Genomic DNA, 19748 nt, shown 5'->3' with positions numbered 1-19748 from the left:
CGACAAGGGATCGCAGTGTCAGGAAACCGAAGTAAATCTCACCGCGGAAGTCATACCGACGGTGGATTGCTGAGATATAAACAAGTCGAGCACGGCCGAGGTGGATTTGCCTTCGCCCGAGTGATTTTGATATCCATACCCAAGAAAGAGCCTGAAAGCTGCATGTCCAAGGCTATCCGAGAATTCGTCCATCTAGCAACAACGATGACCCAACCGGATAAGACCTCGACTTAGATAAAGAACCTCATCCTTCTGCCCATGACGCCAAGCCCGTATATCTTAGTAGAGCCCACCCCAGGAACCATTGGCCCAGCCGCTGAAGATTTTTGACGCGCAGCTTCCAGCGCCCAACTCACTAGTTACGTTCACGGTGCACAGCAGGAAAGGCGGTACGTATGCGAATATCACCGGCATCCCCAACCTACCATGAGCCATCCCCCCTCAGAGGATAGAAAAAGAACCCAGCATAGGTGTGAAACGGGGTCGATTTATATCGCGCATGAACACTCGCGTGTCCAATTGCAATCAAGGTACAAGCAAGGAAAAAAAATTGCACGAAGTCTCTAACAGAGGTAGCACTTACCCGTCTTCTTTAATACCAGTGCCTCGAGGCTCGGACTCACCACCACCAGACATGGCATGATGTGCACGTCCAGTACCTACATGATCCGGGCCGTTCTGGTGGACTCCTTGATACGGGTGATGGTATGAAGTGTCCGTCTCAAATTCGATCGGGCCAGTTTCAACAGACTGAATAGGGATTTGGGAGGGATTGATAGGTGCAGCCGAGGGCACAGGATCGACAGATTTTGAAGTTTCCGTACTGGGTATGGTATGGCTTGTATTGTCGTCGGCTTCATAGCTAGAAAGAAAACATAGAGTTTAGAAACTGCCTAGACAATCCCGGTAGAATGGAGCACCCTACAGATCCGCGAAAAGATCTTCCTCAACGTCCTCGGGTTCAGCCATGGTGACCTTGTAATAAAGAAATTCAGGTAAGAATCAGGTCGCACGGAGGACAGGAAAGAAAGGTGATCAAGGTGACCAACTCTGAGATGGAGGCAACCGAGCCAGTCAAATCCGACCTAGAGAGGTATCAACGAACCGATGGCGACGAACTATTATCGCCAAAATATTGCCTCAGTGGAGATGGTAAGAAAAACAACTAGTTAAGTAAAGAGAAGGAAAAGAAGGGCGACAAGAGCAAGGGTGAAGTGGGTCAGTCGTAGGGACAAGGAGCAGAGAGGGAGGGAGGAAGAAAGAGGTGGAGGAGAGGAGAGGAGAAGCAGCTACACGGCGGAGGTTGAGGCGAGAGCGACGAGGAGAAAGAGAGAGTCAAGAGTGACGGACTGGCTGACTGGGCAAGTACGCTGTGCGCTGGTACTGTAAGAGATTCCCGTCGGTAATAATATGTATTGTACTGTAATGGATCTGGCCATCGGTAAGGAACCTTAAAGTACTATGTAGTAGGTATGGAATTATAATAATTCAACCTGCAAGAGTATGTTGATGCATGTTGAAATTTTTAAAATTAAAGACTACTCATTATCAATGACTATACGTGACTCTAGTATATAGATCTGCATTCTAAATATCGAAAAATATACTTTACCAAGGTCTCTCCTTTCTGGGAGGTACTGCTTCCTCACAGTACCTGACGAAAACTACCAGGTGGGTATTGTCCGTAAGGGCTAGTATCAGTAGTCAATAGACCTTTACGCAAGACCTTATCGAGTGTTATCCCCCGACCAGCAAAACATCATCAGAAGGAGTACTAAGTATTATGGCATGACAGACCACCAACTCCAATTACAATTACCCTGATTTCCCCCGCGCAGAGAGGTCTCTGTAAGCCAAAAAAAAGTAGATCAATTCAGATCAACGTTATTCTTCGGGGTGTTGTTGTTGGCAAACCCCTGCCAGCTTTGGACGCAGCACCGAATCCACGTGCCGCAGCCCTCCCCGCACTCGGCTTCCGTGCTTCTCTCCATGTTATTCGATCCCCAAGACCTGCTCAATTGATGCTATCGTTGCCTCCGCACTCCTTAGCAACGCAATGGCTGCGAGGAAGGGCCAACAGGTGAGTCTTGACCTCAGCTCCATAAGCCCGATTTTTCTCAGTTTTTATGCAATATCTAGCTAACCCAATCGCTTTTGATTCTCTATAGGAGATGGTCCAGGTTGGTTCGTACCTCTTACACCCCCGTCTTTTGGGTTCCAGATCCAGTGGCTGATATAGCTCCCCCACTTCCAATGAACAGACCGTGCTGAGTATGTTTCACTCCCCATCGCTCAATTTCCCCTCGTGGGCCATTGAAGGCATCTCATAGCATCTATTATTGAGTTTCTTGCGCTAATCCTCCCCTGAAAGGCGGGTGAATTCGCCGTTCTGGAAGGGAAGATCGGTATCCCATAATCAAGCGGCCTCGACGCAACATGAGCAGAACACGGTTGTTGGTGCCTCATACTCGCACGCTGACATACTAAAGTTAGTACATTGCATGTCATTTTTTTTTCTCCTCTCTTCGCGCTTGGCTCTTTCATTTCATTGACCTGTGCGCCTCCCCCAATAGAGGGATCTCGCAGCAGCATGCGCGCCCGCGGACACCGCCTCGGTCATCCTCTGCCAATATCCAACACACGTCGCTTTCACCCCTACGGTCGGGCGGGTGGTCTACGTCCCCTCATACTACATCCTACTCTGACATAATGAATGGCGGGATCGATTCCTGGGGCCCCGACCGATTGGGAGAAGATTACGAAGATGAAGAGGGGGAGGAAGACATTGTCTATGATGACGATGAGGACGAGTTTGGTCTCCCTAGTATTACCAGCATGCGTAAGAAACAGTCGCAGCGAGCTGGCACTTCCCAGCTCAAGCCTGCTGACCCAGGTGGGGGGCTTGCTAGTACCGCCTCATCACTCGGGGTTGGTTTGGGAACCAATCGGCAACGGGCCAATAGTTCGGACATCGCTGAAGAGCGCGGCGTCCCTATGTATCCTACTGCTGGAACTGGGGAGGGTAAGATACTGCGACCTCAGTATAAAGAAATCCTGAAAGGTATGAAATCCTCCTCGTTATAACGCTGGAACGTACTAACCTCTGTTTTTCAGACCCCGCCAACGCCTTGAACCTCATAAACCACGCGCCTCCCCCCAAAAATGCATCGCCCAAAGAGCTGGATATGTACAACAGCCGCATTTCGAGAATAAACAAGTTCAAACGTCTTCTCCAGACAAGCACCGTTTCCTTGTCAGACCTGAGGAATCTGGCCTGGTCAGGGGTCCCCGATGAAGTTCGCGCGATGACCTGGCAACTGCTCCTTGGATACCTCCCCACGAATAGTGAAAGGCGCATTCCTACCCTCGAAAGAAAGCGTAAGGAATATTTGGACGGGGTTCGACAAGCCTTCGAACGCGGGAGTGCGGCTGGTTCTGGAAATCCGCCTTCGTCGGGCGCTGGGCGTGGCAGGGGCCTGGACGAGGCAATATGGCATCAAATCAGCATTGATGTTCCTCGGACTAGCCCTCATATTCAACTTTACAGCTACGAAGCTACTCAACGATCGTTGGAAAAGATCCTCTATGTTTGGGCTATCCGACACCCGGCGAGCGGATACGTGCAAGGTATCAATGACCTCGTCACACCGTTCTGGCAGGTCTTTTTGGGCACGTACGTAACTGATCTTAATGTTGAGAGGGGCATGGATCCTGGCCAGTTGCCCAGGAGTGTGCTGGATGCCGTGGAGGCAGATACGTTCTGGTGTCTTACCAAATTACTTGATGGTATTCAGGACAATTATATCTATGCTCAACCGGGTATTCACCGACAAGTTAGGGCACTGCGTGATTTGACGATGCGCATTGATTCTACGCTGGCCAAGCACTTGGAGCAGGAGGGAGTAGAGTTCATGCAGTTCAGTTTCCGGTGGATGAACTGTCTTCTCATGCGTGAGATGAGTGTACAAAATACTATACGGATGTGGGACACGTATATGGTGAGGCAAACCAAGGTTATCTCTATTGCGCCAGATGTAGATCAGGTATGCTGACCATATCATTAGGCAGAGGAGCAGGGTTTCTCGAGGTTTCACCTATACGTTTGTGCAGCCTTCCTTGTGAAATGGTCAGACCAGCTGGTGAAGATGGATTTCCAGGTGGGTATAATTTTAAAGGTTCTGGATACCGTACAGTCAATGCTAAACGACAATAGGAGATAATGATGTTTCTGCAAGCACTTCCCACAAAGGATTGGACGGATAAAGATGTGGAACTCTTGCTGAGCGAAGCATTCATCTGGCAAAGTCTCTTCCAGGACTCTAGGGCTCATCTTCGTCCGGCTGGAGAACGAACTCCAGAGGATGACCTGCAGTGACGACAGTCATGAGTCATTAATAATATCACCTGTTTCATTAGTATATGGCGTTCCGAAAAGGAGACGTAATCTCCGATTCCCAGGCTTATTAGCCTCAGCTGAAATGGAAGCCCTTCTGGTTGAAGGCCCACAATAACTTCAGGAAGTCGTTTTCATCGCACATCCTTGCACGCTTGTCGGCAAGGCGTGTTTCATCTTCCAACACCTGCCGTACCTTCTCCCGGACGAGCTCTGCTACCTTTCCCTTCTTCTTACGACTAGGCCGATTCTTAAGAGCCTCTTGAATACGCGCGTTCGTCTGTTCCTTGAAGAAGTCGGGTACATCGTCTTCATCGTCCACGTCCATGCCCTCGTCAGGCTCGTCTTCACCCTCATCATCTTCCTCGTCTTGCGCATTGCCAATGTCCATCGCATCAGACTCAGCGCCTTCCGCCGGCCCATCCTCAACTGGAATATCGTTCTGCGCGCACCATGTCCGATAGTTGGCTTCCAACATATCCATGACTGTGGACTTGCCAAGAAAACTTGACCGGATTGTCTTGTTCTTCCGGACGAATAGGATTCTCAGAAGCCCGTCCCACTCATCATAGTTGATTTGGGGCCTGGGGTTTTTAGGTACCAGTCGGACAACGCTCGACTCGACCAGCGGAGGGGGCTTGAAGTTGTTCTTGCCCACCTTCATAATGTGGTCGATCTTAGCCCACATTTGAGCATTGACGGAGAGTCGACTGTAGAGCTTATCGCCTGGCTTAGCGAACAATCTTAGAGCAAACTCTCGTTGAAACATGAGAACGCAAATGCGGGGCGCCGGAGACGTCGCGAGAAGTTTGAATGTGAGGGGAGAAGAGATCTAGCGGGTAACTAATTAGCCTTTCTTCCACTTTTGAAGAGATAGATAGAGTATATAACGTACCTGATACGGCGTGTTGCTGATGCAAACATCGAAATATGGAAGGTCTGTTTTGATCACGTCTCCAAGGATAACGTCTAAGCGTTTCTGGGCAGGTGTGCCTTGAACACGCTTGGTGACTTCAGCAGCCATTCGAGGGTCGAGCTCCACGGCGATAACTTTCTTTGCCTGTTCGAGGATCTTCACGGTCAAGTTACCGGTACCAGGACCAATTTCGAGAACAACCTATATAAGAAAGCCCCACCCAGATTAGACAAATCCGTAGAGTACATGGGACAACTATGTGGGCAACTTACATCGCTCTGTTTCAACTCGGCTTTGTCGACAATTCGTTGAGCCACGCCAGGGTTTTTCAGAATGTGCTGACCGAGATCGGTATTCATTTTGAAGACGGTGTTGGCGGCCTTCGTCTTCGCCGCGGCATCGGCATAGGGACTGGCCTTCGAAGCGCTATTGCGCTTCTGCTGTTTGACCTTAGGCATCCTGACAGATTGAGTCACGAGGCCTCCGAATGAGCAGTCCAAATCCTCACGAGACAACCGTTTTGGAGAGGTATATCCTAAACGGGTTATCGCTTCTCTGTCTCTGTCTTTGGGCTTGAACAAAAAAAAGTGCGGAGGGTTTCTGATAAGATTAGCGGCTCGGAATTACGTTTCTGCGGCTGCCCGGCGTTTCGCTCATCGTCGGAGCGCTCTTGCCATCCGCATTGCTCTTGTGAACAGCTTCCCCAGCTCTTCCTCAGTCACACTCCCGGTTCCCTGGTCTGTATACCTCGTCCGCCATGGCGTCTGGGCGTAAGGACTTTTTGAGCCAAACCGCTCCCGAGAATTACGTCGCCGGTCTTGGTCGCGGTGCCACTGGCTTCACCACCCGTTCAGATCTCGGACCCGCGCGAGAAGGCCCCACGCCAGAACAGATCCAGGCGGCGCTGGCAAAACGGGCCCAGCTGCTTGGAGCCGCTCCTCCCACAGCTTATGGCGCAGGGCGAGAGAAGGGCGGTAAAGATGAAAAGCCGGACGAAGAGGAAGATGACGAGCGGTTTCAGGATCCGGACAATGAAGTCGGGCTATTCGCGTACGGTCAATTCGACCAAGAGGATGACGAGGCGGACCGCATCTACAGAGAGGTGGATGAGAAGATGGACAAGCGCCGGAAGATGAGAAGGTTAGTTTTCCGCCCTTTTGCCTCCCCTTCTGCTATTTTTATGAAGCGATTTGTTCATCCGCTTCTCCATATGCGGTTTGTTTGGACAGATTACCGACGTAATTCCTCCACCATTCACAGGGAAGCTCGCGAACAGCAAGAACGAGAAGACTACGAACGCAAAAATCCCAAGATCCAGCAGCAATTCGCAGATCTAAAACGATCCTTAGCCTCGGTCTCCGAGGACGAGTGGGCTAACCTCCCGGAGGTGGGAGATCTCACCGGAAAAAACCGACGCGCAAAGCAGAACCTTCGGCAGAGATTCTACGCAGTACCGGACAGTGTGATCGCGAGCGCAAGAGACTCGACCCAATTTGAGACAACAATTGCGGAGGATGGGACCCAGACGGCAGCCAATGGAGCGGAGGCAGCTGATGGGACAATCACCAATTTCGCAGACATCAGTGCTGCGCGTGATAAGGTCCTGAAGGTCAGGCTCGACCAAGCCGCCATGGGATCATCTGGGGATTCTGCCTCTGGAAGCGCTACCAACATCGACCCGAAGGGCTACCTTACAAGTCTCACGCAATCTGAGCTGAAAGCTGGAGAAGTAGAAATCGGAGACATTAAGCGGGTCCGCGTTCTGTTGGAATCTGTAACGAAAACGAATCCTAAGCATGCGCCGGGGTGGATTGCGCTGGCGCGTCTAGAAGAATTAGCCGGTAAAATCGTGACCGCCAGGAATGTAATCGCCAAGGGTTGCGAGTTGTGCCCGAAAAGCGAAGATGCCTGGCTTGAAAACATTCGCCTTAACGAGGGCCATAATGCCAAGGTGATTGCAGCTAACGCCATCAAGAACAATGACCGTTCTACAAGACTCTGGATCGAAGCCATGCGATTGGAGACTGAGCCTCGCGCGAAGAAGAACGTTCTTAGACAGGCGATTCTTCACATACCTCAGTCTGTGACGATATGGAAAGAAGCCGTCAACCTTGAGGATGACCCTGCCGATGCACGTCTGCTTCTGGCGAAGGCAGTCGAGATGATCCCACTTTCTGTCGAGCTCTGGCTAGCCCTGGCTCGTCTGGAGACACCGGAGAATGCCCAGAAGGTCCTCAATGCCGCCCGTAAAGCAGTTCCCACCAGCCACGAAGTCTGGATCGCTGCTGCCCGCCTGCAGGAACAGATGGGTACCTTCGAGAAGGTAAACGTAATGAAGAGAGCTGTCCAATCCCTCGCAAGAGAAAACGCCATGCTCAAACGGGAAGAGTGGATAGCGGAGGCAGAGAAGTGCGAAGAAGAGGGTGCTATCCTCACCTGTGGCGCCATCATTCGCGAAACACTCGGATGGGGCCTGGATGAGGATGACGATCGCAAAGACATCTGGATGGACGATGCAAAGGCCAGTATTGCCAGGGGGAAGTACGAGACAGCCAGGGCTATCTACGCCTACGCGCTGCGTGTTTTCGTCAACCGTCGTTCAATCTGGATTGCGGCAGCTGAACTGGAGCGCAACCATGGTAGTAAAGAAGCGCTGTGGCAGGTCCTTGAAAAGGCCGTTGAGGCATGCCCACAGAGTGAGGAACTATGGCTGCAGCTGGCCAAAGAAAAATGGCAGTCCGGCGAGATCGACGATGCGCGGAGAGTGCTCGGTCGTGCCTTCAACCAGAATCCCAACAACGAGGATATCTGGTTGGCTGCTGTCAAGCTGGAGGCCGATGCCAACCAAACATCCGAAGCCAGAGAACTTCTTGCAACTGCTCGACGCGAAGCGGGTACGGACCGCGTTTGGATAAAGAGCGTCGCGTTCGAGCGACAGCTCGGCAACATCGATGAGGCGCTCGATCTGGTGAACCAAGGACTTCAAATTTATCCCAAGGCGGACAAACTTTGGATGATGAAGGGGCAGATCTACGAAGCCCAAAACAAATACCCACAGGCTCGGGAAGCTTACGGAACCGGAACCAGAGCCTGCAACAAGTCCATTCCACTCTGGCTCTTGGCCTCAAGACTGGAAGAAAAGGCCGGTGCGGTCGTCAAGGCTCGTTCAGTACTCGACCGTGCCCGCCTTGCGGTCCCCAAGAGTCCAGAGCTTTGGACCGAAAGTGTCCGCGTTGAGCGCCGAGCGAACAACATTGCCCAGGCCAAGGTTCTAATGGCCAAGGCATTGCAAGAAGTCCCTACCTCTGGGTTACTATGGAGTGAAAGCATTTGGCACCTGGAGCCGCGCGCGCAGCGGAAAGCTCGGAGTCTGGAAGCGATTAAGAAGGCCGACAACGATCCAATTCTCTTTATTACCGTCGCGCGGATCTTTTGGGGTGAGCGCCGATTGGAAAAAGCACTCACCTGGTTCGAGAAAGCCATTGTCTCGGATAGTGATATGGGCGACGCATGGGCTTGGTACTACAAGTTCTTGTTGCAGCATGGCACAGAGGTATGTCTTGCATTTATGATTGCAACGAATAATCTTTTCAGGGTGTACGTGACTAACGATCATCCCCAGGAAAAACGCGCCGATGTAATATCCAAGTGTATTTCGACCGAGCCCAAGCACGGAGAAGTCTGGCAATCCGTAGCCAAAGACCCCGCCAACGCGCTCAAGTCGACAGAAGAAATCTTGAAGATGGTCGCAGACCGTCTGACCTAAATGATGTCATGATGAGGCTTTGCCTTCTTGACCTCGCGTGTTCATCTCTCCTTACGATATCCAATTCATTGCCGTGGAGGATACGTTGGCGTTCAGGCGAAGTGAAACAGTGATTCACCAGCCAACCGCTCTCCGCTTGGTTGGTTTGGCTATATCTTTACAGAACAATTATAACTATAAGGAGGAACCGCTGGCATTTGCATACAGGTCAATATCGGCCTTAGCCTTGCATTAAGAGTGGTGCAGTTGCAGATCAAACCAACCATACCACCAATGGGTCCTGCGCGTGGCGGGGTTGCTGAGACATTTCTCTTATAGAAGTCTGTCTCATGAGGTCTCTCTTTCTCTCTATCATGATCAGCCGGTAAAACGGTTTCCAGCAAGCATATGCAAGCCAAGAATGGAAGACAGGATAATGTACAGTAAACAAGAAACACACAACACGATTCTTCTTCCTTATCGTTATTGACCACCAGTTTGCGCCAACAAGCATGTGAATCCTTCAGGTCCCTCCCCCAGGTATATAGATAGTAAAGAGCGGACGAACAAACTGTTCATCCTGACGGATGCCCGAGTTCGGGTTATGAGTAACGTCTTCCTCTAGTCGAGATGACGGTGGGGCCATGCACATCTGCAGATATGTCCAGCGCATGTTGCTTGGGAGGTTAAGATAGGTATGGTAACCCTGTCCTTTCCCTGGTTCTCTTCCACGGGCGGATATAATTCCTGGTTGCAGACGAATAATGATCCAGCACGTCAAAGAACTCGGACCGAGTGTACAAAGTGTCCGCATTGGACCACGACCGAGAAAGAAACTTGACTGTGCCCGGTATGGGTGTGACAGCTCGAGGGTGAAAAAAATAAGAAAGAGGGTGGGGGGGGAGAAAGGAGAGGTAGAGGGTGAGATAACTCGGACAGTAGGAAACAAATAGGAAGTTTCAAAAGAGAGAGAAAAGAGGTATAAGATAAGAAGAAGAAAGGAAGAAAATCGATACTCTTCGAACTCCGCGCCAGATGCAAAAATTGACGATAATGGCTTCCCCCCGATGACTCCCAAGACGCCTGTTTCACCTCCTCTGCGAGACCGGGATGATGCGGTGTTTGATCCTGTTTGGATCAAATAAGCAAGAAACCGGGGTAACAGTGAAGGGGGAAGGAAGAGACAGAAGGACAGAAAGAGATTTTGTAGGATAGAGAGGCCAGCCAGGGCTGGAGAGGAGCGGAGAATGACTTCTCTCACGAGGCCATTGACAGACACTCATCCAGAAGGGCACCCAATTGCTCCCGATCCGTGACTGTCCCACCTTCCCAGTCGAACTCCGCCTCATCCACGTCCATTTCGTCCATGTAACTGTCGGGCTTTGTGTCAGGGACATCGACCACCTCCTCGACCCGGTCTTGCTTGTCTGTTTCTAACTCATCCTCGAGATACCCACCCATGATCTGATCCACGAGTAGAGGCATATGACTCAGGACACCTCCGCCGAGTTCCAAGGATAATCGGAGATCTCGCACGCCCAAGGGTTTTCGGGTGCTTGCCTCCTTGGCCTCAACTGGGAGAAGACCGGTCGCGCTATCCTTGACGATCTCCCCTCGTGTAAATGCCAGTTCCTCACTTTCGAGCTGCTGTCGGTACTTGCGCATCATCATGCCGTTGATTGTGCCTGAAGGGCCGTTCGATCTCGTCCGCGAGAATACCACGGATAGAACTTCCTTGACAAAAGTCTCCGTTGCGATCGCCATGAACTCGGCACAGGGAAGGCTTGCACCGCTGACGATTGATTCCTCGTAGCAGATGGGAACCATACGTGCGTGGATAGATTCGGCGTCCGGAAATTCGCCGGACTCTGACGCCAGAGGCTGTGCATATCGTTTTCGAATTTCGAGTTCCCAGTCTTTCAGGAACCAGAATGGTCAGCGACATTTGGTCGAGCATATAAAAGCAGACGAGATGCCAGGCATGAACCTACTTGTCTTATTCAACCCGCCCGCACTAGCTGGTACTTGACTTGGCAACTTGATCTGTTTCGCCAAATGATATTCCTCCAGTTCGTTGGGCGCGAGTTCATGGGGGTCACGCTTTGCATAAGTTCACCGTCAGCCTTGTACGCGCACATATCAGGGGGGAAGCTGTCGCATCTCTGGATCAGGTCGCATACCTCGGGGATAGCTTTGATTCGTCGACGATCCCGGGGAGGGAGTTGCATAACCTCCGTCTTGAGCCTTTGTTCAGCGGCATCGCCCGATGTCGGCTTTGATACGACGGACGGCTTGTCGTTCGCCGACACCCAACTTGCGACACCATGATCTGGAAGGTCCCTTGTAAGATTGCCGATAATCGCGCATACGAAATTGTTATGTAGATGCTCGGTTTTTTGATCGGCGCATATTATATGATCGACTCGCGAGGACAATTCGCTCTGGTTCAGTTGTCCTGTTCGTTGGGAGAGAAGGGCGGCGTCAGCATACGCATTCAGGGTAAAAGTGGGACCGAGGCTTATAAGAAGATAAGAGGAGACAGGAATGTCGAGAACAACAGTATAGATAGACTCTCGCAAAAAGAGAGTGGGATAGACGTGACAATGCACAGACATACCTAGAAGAAAGAGCGAGGTAGCTTCTTTGTAGTCGGCCCAATTGTCACCGATGGCGGCCTTCAGCTCGGTGTAGATGGGCTCGAGGTCCAGGCGCGGCACGGAAATGAGGGCTTTGGTAGATTTCTGCGTTGGCGGAGCATTTGGAGCAGTGCTTTTGGACGAGGCTATTGTAGTAGAGGCCGAGTCTGTCCGACTCAGAGCAGCCGGATCGATCTGCATGGTTTGCGAGGGCTCGCCGAAGCGCGACGGGCTGCGCGAAGCCGGGGGTGGGGAGAACTACGCCTTCATGAAGCGCGAGTCATACCAGATCCAGGAAACCGGAGGCGAAAACGATCGGAGTAAAGCGTGTCAGACGGTGTGGTCGACACGCCAGATGGAGAGACAGTGACAAGCGGATCGATGGGCGATGGAGGAGGGGGGCGAGGTGGAAGGAGAAGGGAGGGCAAAGGCAGGCCAGACGGATGAGGAAGTTCGAGGTGGTTAGTTAAGTCTGGGGAAGATGAATTGGATTGAATCCCGCCGTCCATCCACTTGCACTCAAAAGGTCACCCGGTGGTATTTTGCTTGCCCACAGACTGGACTTTCTAATGTATTATTATTTATTTTTTGTTCCAAATTTAAGTCATTGTCGTCGTTTTTTTTTACTTTGTGACTTCTTTTACTTGACAAGGGCAATCTGCTTTTCTACTGCATCCCCCGCGCGCACTTGGAAAGATCTCTCTCTCTCTATACCTCTCACCGCCTTAGTCTCTTTGAGTTATCACCATAGGCAAATACACCATAACAGAGTGATTCAACAAACACCAGAATCAACCTCTATCAATCTCCTTACTAGGAATACAGCTTCACTGCATCCTCATGTAGGACCCCGAAGAGCCGGCTGATCTCACCCATGATCGCTTCAATCTCCACCGAAATTTGCCCCGTCACCAGAACTGTAATCGCGTCTAGAGTCAGCCATGTTTCCTTTCGTTATTCCAATGGAAAATAAGGGCTCCGTAACATACTATAAGCGTAAAGTAGGGCATAGTCTTCGTCCGTTGATAGCCGTGACGTTTCAATGTCCTTGCGATAATGAAAGAGACGTGCGAGGAGCCGATCTCGAGCATGCTCCACGCTGGGGAGGACGTCGCTCAGTGGATACTCCAGCTTCATCGAGGAGGCCATGACTATCTCAATCGTCAATTACCAATTAATCAATGGCTACATTCGTGAGACTTACCAGATAGCAAATGGCTAATGCGGGACGATAATTGTTGCCTTTCTTTTACCGTATACCGAAGTATAGCGAGTTCCCCTTCCGATGCGGTCATATTCTTGACCAACTCCAGGTTGATGGCGACAAATGCATCCACCAGGCTTCGCGTGCGCCGCAAAATATTGCCATAGCTGGCATCCTGGAAGGCGCTTTTCAACTCAAACTCAGATCGCGCAGAGGCTTGGAGGGACTCCAGATGCGACAGGAACCGCTCCACCTCCAACTTCTCCCGAGCACTCATGAAGCCTGCAGTCTCTTGGGGAAAGGCCATTGTGGACAAAGGACCGCGCTTCCAGATCAGACTCATCCGTAGCCATAACAGGCTCAGGCCCTCTTTCAACCTTTCCCGGGCGCTGATCGGCCATATGACTCGCGTGATGATGATACCCCACACGCAGCCTGACAAAACCGCCGCCACTCGGTGAAGGGCGATTTCAGTAATGATTGGGCTATCGCCCCCTTCATCTTGGTCGTCCCTGCCTTCCTTCTGGGTGAGTGAGTAGGCGTATAGCACTGAGAGGTTGTAGGTGAGCATGATGAACCGGCCCATTGGACCTTGGCCGCGGACAATGATGAGGTAGAAGTTCCAAGTGGCCATGAGCAACCCCAGGAAAGCGAGAGCGAACACGTTTTCTGCACTCACGTACCATGAAAGGATGGCACACAGTGCCCCCAGGCATGTACCCAAGAACCGTGCATACCCCGTAGTATTGGAAGCACCAATCGTCATGGAACATACCAACATGTAGGACAAGAGCCCCCATTCACCTCGCCAATGGGAGTAGAAGGGCCGAGTAGATTGGAGGAATGATGGCAAGGCATATAGTGCAGCGCCTGCTCCGACTTTAATCGCGAATTTGGTATCGTCGCGGCGGAAGAACCCCAGCGACCTCCATATGCGATAGCCGAGACGCTTCTCGGCGGCAGAGGTAACTCTCTCGATCTTGGCCGGTGAAGGGCTAACAGATGACTCCGGTGAGCTGGTCATATCCCGCCGAGGTGCTGCGCCTGTGTCATCAGCCGTTGGAGCCAACGACTGCTCCATATCATTCTTCCTCCTTCCAGGGCCACCCCATCGCCAAAACTTAAGCCAGCTCCAAGATCTCCCTGTCGGTCTTTCCTCACTTTCCAGTTGTAGTTCATCCAATATATCTAAAAGCTCTTTTAATTGCTCCCCAAACTCCAGCAAAGAGAAACTGAAGTGTCCACAGCTTGCAGAAACCTCTTCCAAATCAGCTTCGACTTCTAGCTCTTGTACCCCGGTGACCTCGCGTTGTCTATAGATGGTCTTGAGCGCTTCTTCGCGCGACTGTCTATAGAGTTCAAGCGCACGATCTAGACTCGTCCGGTAGCGACTGTTGACGGAAACTCTGAATTCGGGCGCGGGAGTGAACGGGATGTCTCTGAATATTTCTTTTAGGGTAAACGCAAGCGAGCGCTGTGGACTATTAGCATTCACTGATCTCCGCTTCATCTATTGACATGATAGCTTACCATAGAAGGCCCTAAGTGGCTGATAAAGAGGGCAAATATATCCGCCGGGTGCAGAGGATTCGTTGGGTTACCATTGGCGTTGTTCATATCAGCAGCCCCGAGTCTGTCTTCTTCGTCTGGTTGCTCATCGATTCGTTCCAGGAACGGCCCATCTTCATGGAGTGACCACGGACTTATCAAGGGCATAGGGCCAGTTTCAGGGGTGTGACTCTGTAGCTGTGCGAGCTCCGTTGGTTTGAGCAACTGGAACTGCAGATGGGCTGCACTGCGTAAACCACCCATGTTATGAGTGATGTCCTGCACCCAACGAACTAACTTCTTCTCCAATCGGTACTCTTTTTCCGTGCCTGCCACAAAATGCTCAAGCTTCGCCTCCCTTACAAGCTTGTCTAGCTGCGCATATGCTTTTTTATGGCGCGCAGCCGTGTTGGTGAACTCTTCAGTCTGGAGTTCCTCTTCGGAGCCACTGAGGAAGCTTTCAGTGATCAGAGCCAACATTGTCGCCAGGCTTTCAGTGACAGTAGTCAAGTTGGATCGGAGCTTTTTGCGTGCGGATATGGGGAAGATCAGAAAAGACACGGCCATTGTGATGGTGACACCCATCACGACCATCTTCAGAACCTGAGAGATCTTCGCAAACGATAGATCCCCACTTTGTACTGCACCCTCCTTAGTTAAGACAGTTATGGTCGACAATGAAGCTAGGGAGCATGCGACGTTAACAAGCGGATCGCCGAGTCTCTGTTTCGTCCAACCAATGAAGCCTAGCCCGCCGCCGCAGAATACAATGAGCACGACGGCATGTCCCACGGGGAGCATATGTAAAGTGTCCTGAAAGAACATTGAGACACACATGCTGGTGAGAGAGATGAAGGCAGCATAAAGGAAGGCAAGAAAGGCACAAATCAAAGCCTTGTACATGCCGCCTTGCGATCTCGCTGGATGAAAGTAGACCGTGACGGTAGCAACCATATGTTTGCCATCTTGATGGCCCAGGAACGACGCAATGGCCGGGACAAAGGTCGCGAGTGATCCAAGCAAGTAAGCTAGACTGCACTTCAAAACGCCGATTCCCAGCTCCGACGAAACGAACTCATGCATCCATGGCCATGTATGTTGCAGTCCATACCAGAGCCGTGCTGGGAGGCTCTTGGGGCACTCGATGACATTTCTGGGGAGAAGTGGCCGTCGTTCATCGTTGTCGCTATCCCCATGTGGGTCAGGATATGGTTTTCGTAGATTAATGAGGCCCTTGAGTCGCTGGCCCGTTCTCGGTAAGACGAAGGTTGCGTAGCGTAACTGAGAAAAAACAATATGGATCAGCAACGCGACATAAGCTTCTTCTTTTCCCCTGCTGACAGGCGTTTTTGGCAGGGTCGGGGATGCACCGTTAACCCGTAGAGTGTTGAGGCAAGGGGAAGAAGTCTAGGCCAAGCAACCTAGCTAGCTAGATAGTAATGCTAGCTAGGTAGTGGTTGGAGATAGCTAGCTATGCAGCTTACCTTCTTCGGGCGCAGAAAGCGCCGGGCACCGCTGCTCGATGAGTCGCCCGGCAGAGACATAATCTGTTTACCTCATTTTCCCTTCCCAGTTTCCACTCACGCGTATAAGGAACTGGCGACACTGGAGCAGGAACAGGAACAAGGCCTTGTTTGTTCCACCATGATCTTGTGCGCCGGTGGAGAGCTTGGGAGGTCCGGTGACCAATGCGAGCGGGCATTGCGACGAGACTCACGCACGGGTCACGCCCGCGTCATCCCAGCCCGCTTTCTACTACACACTGAGATGGCTCTCTACAAACTGATAATATCCGAACAATGACAGCTCAGAAAGCCAAAGCCAGAAAAAGCGAAATATATTGTGGACCAGCCAAAAACTCAAACGTTCACTATACACTTGGCATATTCTCTATAAGTCGACCCCATCTCTAATTGAGACCTTCCACTTTCCATACCTTGACTGCCGCATCAGCACCAGCTGAGGCAATCTTAGATCCTCCGGCGATCCAGGCAACACCATTCACGCCTTCTTTGTGAGCGTTAGACGCCTGAAGCCAGTCGCCGGGCTTGGACAAACTCCAAACGAAGATGTTGGTATCCAAGGATCCGCTGGTCAGGTGGTCATTGTCGTCGTTCCAGGCAAGTGAAGTAATTCGAGAAGTGTGCGCCGTCCAACGATCCGTAACAAGGCTACCGTCTGCGACCTTGTAAACAAGGATGCGACCCCGAGAGTCGCCCACAGCCAAGAGAGATCCGTCGGGGGAGAAAGACAAGGCAGACACCGCATTCCGCGTGGCCTTGATGGTAGCCTTGGGGGTAAGGCTCGAGGCCGCGATGTCCAAGATCTGGACGGTCGCGTTTTCACCTCCGATAGCTGCAACGTTGCCATGGGCCGCAACCGCAGTGACTGAGAAGTCAGGCTTGAAGTCGCCAGTCTTCTGTCCGTCCTTGTAGATCTCAACGCTCTCCGACGCTCCCACTAACACCAAGTCATCTGCGGCTGCAACGCCCTTAGGCTGTCCCGACAGCTTAGAAGAGATTCCGGTATAAGTCTTAGCACCAATATCCACGGAGCGAATGGTGTCGTCCCAGGCGACGCTGTAGATCCGACCATTGCCTTCCTGTGTAGGCGCGAGACCTGCGATGTAGGTCGTGTGGCTGTCGCCTTCCATTTCTTCTGCGGCCCCCGTGGGAACATCCCAGCTGCAGACCCGGCCGTCAAAACTTCCAGTCCACAAGGTCTCAGCATCGCTACCAGAGCGAGACTGGGTCAAGGACGTGATATTCTTCTGGTGTCCCTGGACGACCTGTTTGGGCTTCGGGGTGCCTTCAACTAGGTAGTTAAGGTCGCCGCTCAACGAAAGACTGATCAGCAGTCCATCGCTTCTTCCCTGAGGCCAGACCACTCCGACCTGCTGGTCCTTGACATTTGCAGCCCCTTCCTCTCCCATGTCCCAACTCTGGGTAACCTTGCCCGCTTCCACGTCCCAAATCTTAACAGTCTTATCTGCGCTGGCTGTGGCAAATTTCCGCGAGTCTTTAGACCAAGAAAGGCCGAAAATACTGCCGTTGTGCTCTCCTTCGCCAATCTGGCCTCTGACTTCTCCCGTCTTGCCATCGTACAGCCAGATCTTGCGGTCCGCGCCAACACTGACTAATGTCGAGCCATCCGGGCTGAAGCCGACTCCATAGATATAGTTGGTATGCTTGTCACGGATTCCGGTGTTGAACTTGAAAGGTGCGCCGTGGTAGAAGACCAGATTCTTGTCATCACCAGCAGCAGCGGCCCGCAACGGCCTTTGCTGCCTGATCGAGACGGAATTGATCTGTTGCGTGTGGCCATAGATCTCGCCGACAGTGTTACCACTGTCCCAAGAAATGCAGTGACCGTACCGCTGCTTTCCGTCACCGACAGCAATGATGCGCTGGGAATCGCCATCCCAGGCAAGATCATTGATCCGACCATTCACAATGCTGTATTCGCCTTTGGTGATACCCTCTCCAACACAGTCCCAGACTCTCACTATACCACTAGCATCACCACTGGCAACATAGAAGCCCGAGGGTGAGAAGCGGGCAACAGTGGTCTGCGTCTTATGTTCGGTGTACTGCCTGGCGATGGCGGGGTTGTCAATCGAGCGGAGGAAAACCGATTTGTTTGCCTGCACATTACAAAAAAGGGACAGTAAGCATCGGAAGAAGCTTTATATTTGCATGAGTTCCAGCAAAGTATCAATGCCATACCGCATATGCGATCCGTTCGCCCTTGGCGTCCGCAGAAAGCTGGGTGGGCTGACCCCTGGTGGTGGAGGGGCTGGCAGCCCAGATGGACTCTAGGTGGCCTGTTAGCAATGAATGATAATCAATCGGGCAGTAGGTGGGAACGGACCATTCGTGATAGACATGGTTGTATTTACATGCAATGTCCGTCGCTAAATAAAGACACAAGTATAATAATCCAAAGCTAGAGATGTTGGGTGAAGGAAACAGGGGAAGGGGAGAAGCACGGCGATGTTTGGGTTGTTGACGTATGGGTGGGGGTGCCGCCGAAACACATGGGCCGCGGATGCTGCCGTGGGTTGACCGGGCAGGTACTTATATAACTACTGGTATCGTCTTATCAGAGGCATTAATGCTCATTCACTCCAGTCTAGATTGCTGCCTGAAATTCCCCTTCAGTCCCGGTCATTGCGCAATGTCATATGTATTGGTTGGATTGAAATGAGGATAATGATGGCAATAGTCGTAGTTGTACATAGGCCATCCCGTCAAGGCTGTCTGGCTAGCAATAGAAGAAACAGAGGGGGAAAAAAAAACACCAAGGGATTCAAAAGCTGAGAATAAATATGAAGTATCATATCGAAAGCAACCCGAGTCCAGTCCGTGACCCTACACCCATGTTATACAGAGGAACTCTAATCAGTAACCACTTCCTCCCTCCATCCGCGACCTTGCTTCGGCCGCCAGAACTTCCGGGTGTCGGTGAACACTGGGCATGAGACCAAGTCCAACAGCTCTCCGAATGGCCTTGGAGATCTTGCGCTGGTTAACGGGCCGCAGACCCGTCATGTTTCTGTGCTTTATCCGACCCATCGAGGTGATATATTCCGACATGACAGAGAAGTTCTGTGGTGCATCGAATGTCAGCAATCAGCAATAATTTCTAAAAAAGTAAAATTCTTTTGCAAGGGCTCAGAATGCGTCGGCATACCTTATACAAATCCAGAGGGTTCAGGTTCAGTGCGTCAAAGGCATCAGTCGAGGGACTGTGGCGCTTCCTCCATTTCTTCATCTCTGCCGGGCTGAGATCATGGGGGGCATAGAGATCACCGGCTTTCCATTCACGCGTCTGGTACCTCTCCAAGGCCCTGCTCTCACTCTGAGCCCGCTGCTCCTCGAGGAATCGGCGGCGGTCCACTGGCCCACGACGGCGGTTGTACACTTTGGGAGCTGTGTCGAAGCCAACGATTAGCAAAGGAACAATTGAAAGGGATGAGATCATGATAAATTCTCCCAATCTTCTGTCTATGAAGCGGGTAGAGATTGGGACTGAATAGTAGTATCACCTACACCGAGATCTGGGACCACGCTGAGGAGCGGGATTCGGAGCAGCAGCCGTCGAATTCCAGCGACAAGCAACACTAGCAGCAGCAGACACCGACCCAAAGGCCGAGCCAACGGTGCGCAAGGGCGACCACGAAAAGAGATGAAGAGCCATACTGGGACAGTGAGATGGCCAAGGAGTGGGGGAGGAGAATGACAATCCGGAGGGAAAAGGTCGGGGGTGATGAAGCTGGCCGACGATGCGATCGATTTTCTTTTTTC

General features: G+C 51.7%; 6 protein-coding genes across 6 annotated transcripts; 2 read left to right on the top strand and 4 right to left on the bottom strand.

Moving 5' to 3' along the window:
- Positions 1-279: 279 nt before the first annotated feature.
- On the bottom strand, positions 280-969 carry BO83DRAFT_325215 (uncharacterized protein; the record flags this gene model as incomplete). Its single annotated transcript, XM_025528001.1, has 3 exons — positions 280-355; positions 584-862; positions 926-969. The coding sequence occupies 3 exons, from the start codon at positions 967-969 to the stop codon at positions 280-282; spliced, it is 399 nt and encodes a 132-aa protein (XP_025382767.1).
- A 1052-nt stretch (positions 970-2021) lies between these two features.
- BO83DRAFT_458060 (GTPase-activating protein GYP1) lies at positions 2022-4422 on the top strand (the record flags this gene model as incomplete). Its single annotated transcript, XM_025537121.1, has 7 exons — positions 2022-2080; positions 2181-2264; positions 2402-2488; positions 2574-3061; positions 3115-3998; positions 4065-4157; positions 4214-4422. The coding sequence occupies 7 exons, from the start codon at positions 2022-2024 to the stop codon at positions 4373-4375; spliced, it is 1857 nt and encodes a 618-aa protein (XP_025382766.1). The 3' UTR covers positions 4376-4422.
- BO83DRAFT_371748 (dimethyladenosine transferase) lies at positions 4213-5866 on the bottom strand. The gene is made up of 3 exons (XM_025529954.1): positions 5582-5866; positions 5289-5510; positions 4213-5225 (listed from the first exon to the last, which is right to left on the bottom strand). Exons 1-3 carry the CDS (start codon positions 5765-5767, stop codon positions 4470-4472), a joined length of 1164 nt encoding a protein of 387 aa, XP_025382765.1. The 5' UTR covers positions 5768-5866; the 3' UTR covers positions 4213-4469.
- A 200-nt stretch (positions 5867-6066) lies between these two features.
- On the top strand, positions 6067-9075 carry BO83DRAFT_325119 (U4/U6-U5 snRNP complex subunit PRP6; the record flags this gene model as incomplete). Its single annotated transcript, XM_025527996.1, has 3 exons — positions 6067-6449; positions 6570-8862; positions 8932-9075. 3 exons carry the CDS (start codon positions 6067-6069, stop codon positions 9073-9075), a joined length of 2820 nt encoding a protein of 939 aa, XP_025382764.1.
- A 1236-nt stretch (positions 9076-10311) lies between these two features.
- On the bottom strand, positions 10312-11891 carry BO83DRAFT_325206 (TADA1 family protein; the record flags this gene model as incomplete). The annotated part of the gene is made up of 4 exons (XM_025528000.1): positions 10312-10970; positions 11046-11154; positions 11235-11626; positions 11672-11891. 4 exons carry the CDS (start codon positions 11889-11891, stop codon positions 10312-10314), a joined length of 1380 nt encoding a protein of 459 aa, XP_025382763.1.
- Positions 11892-12305: 414 nt separating this feature from the next.
- On the bottom strand, positions 12306-19700 carry BO83DRAFT_348816 (actin cortical patch component). The gene is made up of 9 exons (XM_025528851.1): positions 19494-19700; positions 19135-19373; positions 18851-19049; positions 18168-18256; positions 16379-18085; positions 14425-15723; positions 12895-14368; positions 12680-12841; positions 12306-12607 (listed from the first exon to the last, which is right to left on the bottom strand). The coding sequence occupies exons 1-9, from the start codon at positions 19639-19641 to the stop codon at positions 12504-12506; spliced, it is 5421 nt and encodes a 1806-aa protein (XP_025382762.1). The 5' UTR covers positions 19642-19700; the 3' UTR covers positions 12306-12503.
- Positions 19701-19748: the final 48 nt, after the last annotated feature.

This window comes from Aspergillus eucalypticola (genome assembly GCF_003184535.1).
Source record: "Aspergillus eucalypticola CBS 122712 chromosome Unknown BO83scaffold_40, whole genome shotgun sequence".
In the NCBI taxonomy this organism is placed as follows: Eukaryota; Fungi; Ascomycota; class Eurotiomycetes; order Eurotiales; family Aspergillaceae; genus Aspergillus; species Aspergillus eucalypticola.
Note: the sequence above shows the minus strand (reverse complement) of the source record. Positions and strands in the feature narration are given on the sequence as shown.

Excerpts from the sequence above, each read along its gene's own strand:
- BO83DRAFT_371748 (XM_025529954.1), bottom strand. The coding sequence starts at position 5,767 with ATGCCTAAGGTCAAACAGCAGAAGCGCAATAGCGCTTCGAAGGCCAGT. Across the intron at positions 5,511-5,581 it reads CCGAGTTGAAACAGAGCGAT|GTTGTTCTCGAAATTGGTCC; the intron begins GTAAGTTGCCCA and ends TTTCTTATATAG. Across the intron at positions 5,226-5,288 it reads TCAGCAACACGCCGTATCAG|ATCTCTTCTCCCCTCACATT; the intron begins GTACGTTATATA and ends GTTACCCGCTAG.
- BO83DRAFT_348816 (XM_025528851.1), bottom strand. The coding sequence starts at position 19,641 with ATGGCTCTTCATCTCTTTTCGTGGTCGCCCTTGCGCACCGTTGGCTCG. Across the intron at positions 18,086-18,167 it reads GCGAACGGATCGCATATGCG|GCAAACAAATCGGTTTTCCT; the intron begins GTATGGCATTGA and ends TGTAATGTGCAG. Across the intron at positions 14,369-14,424 it reads GCCACTTAGGGCCTTCTATG|CGCTCGCTTGCGTTTACCCT; the intron begins GTAAGCTATCAT and ends AATAGTCCACAG.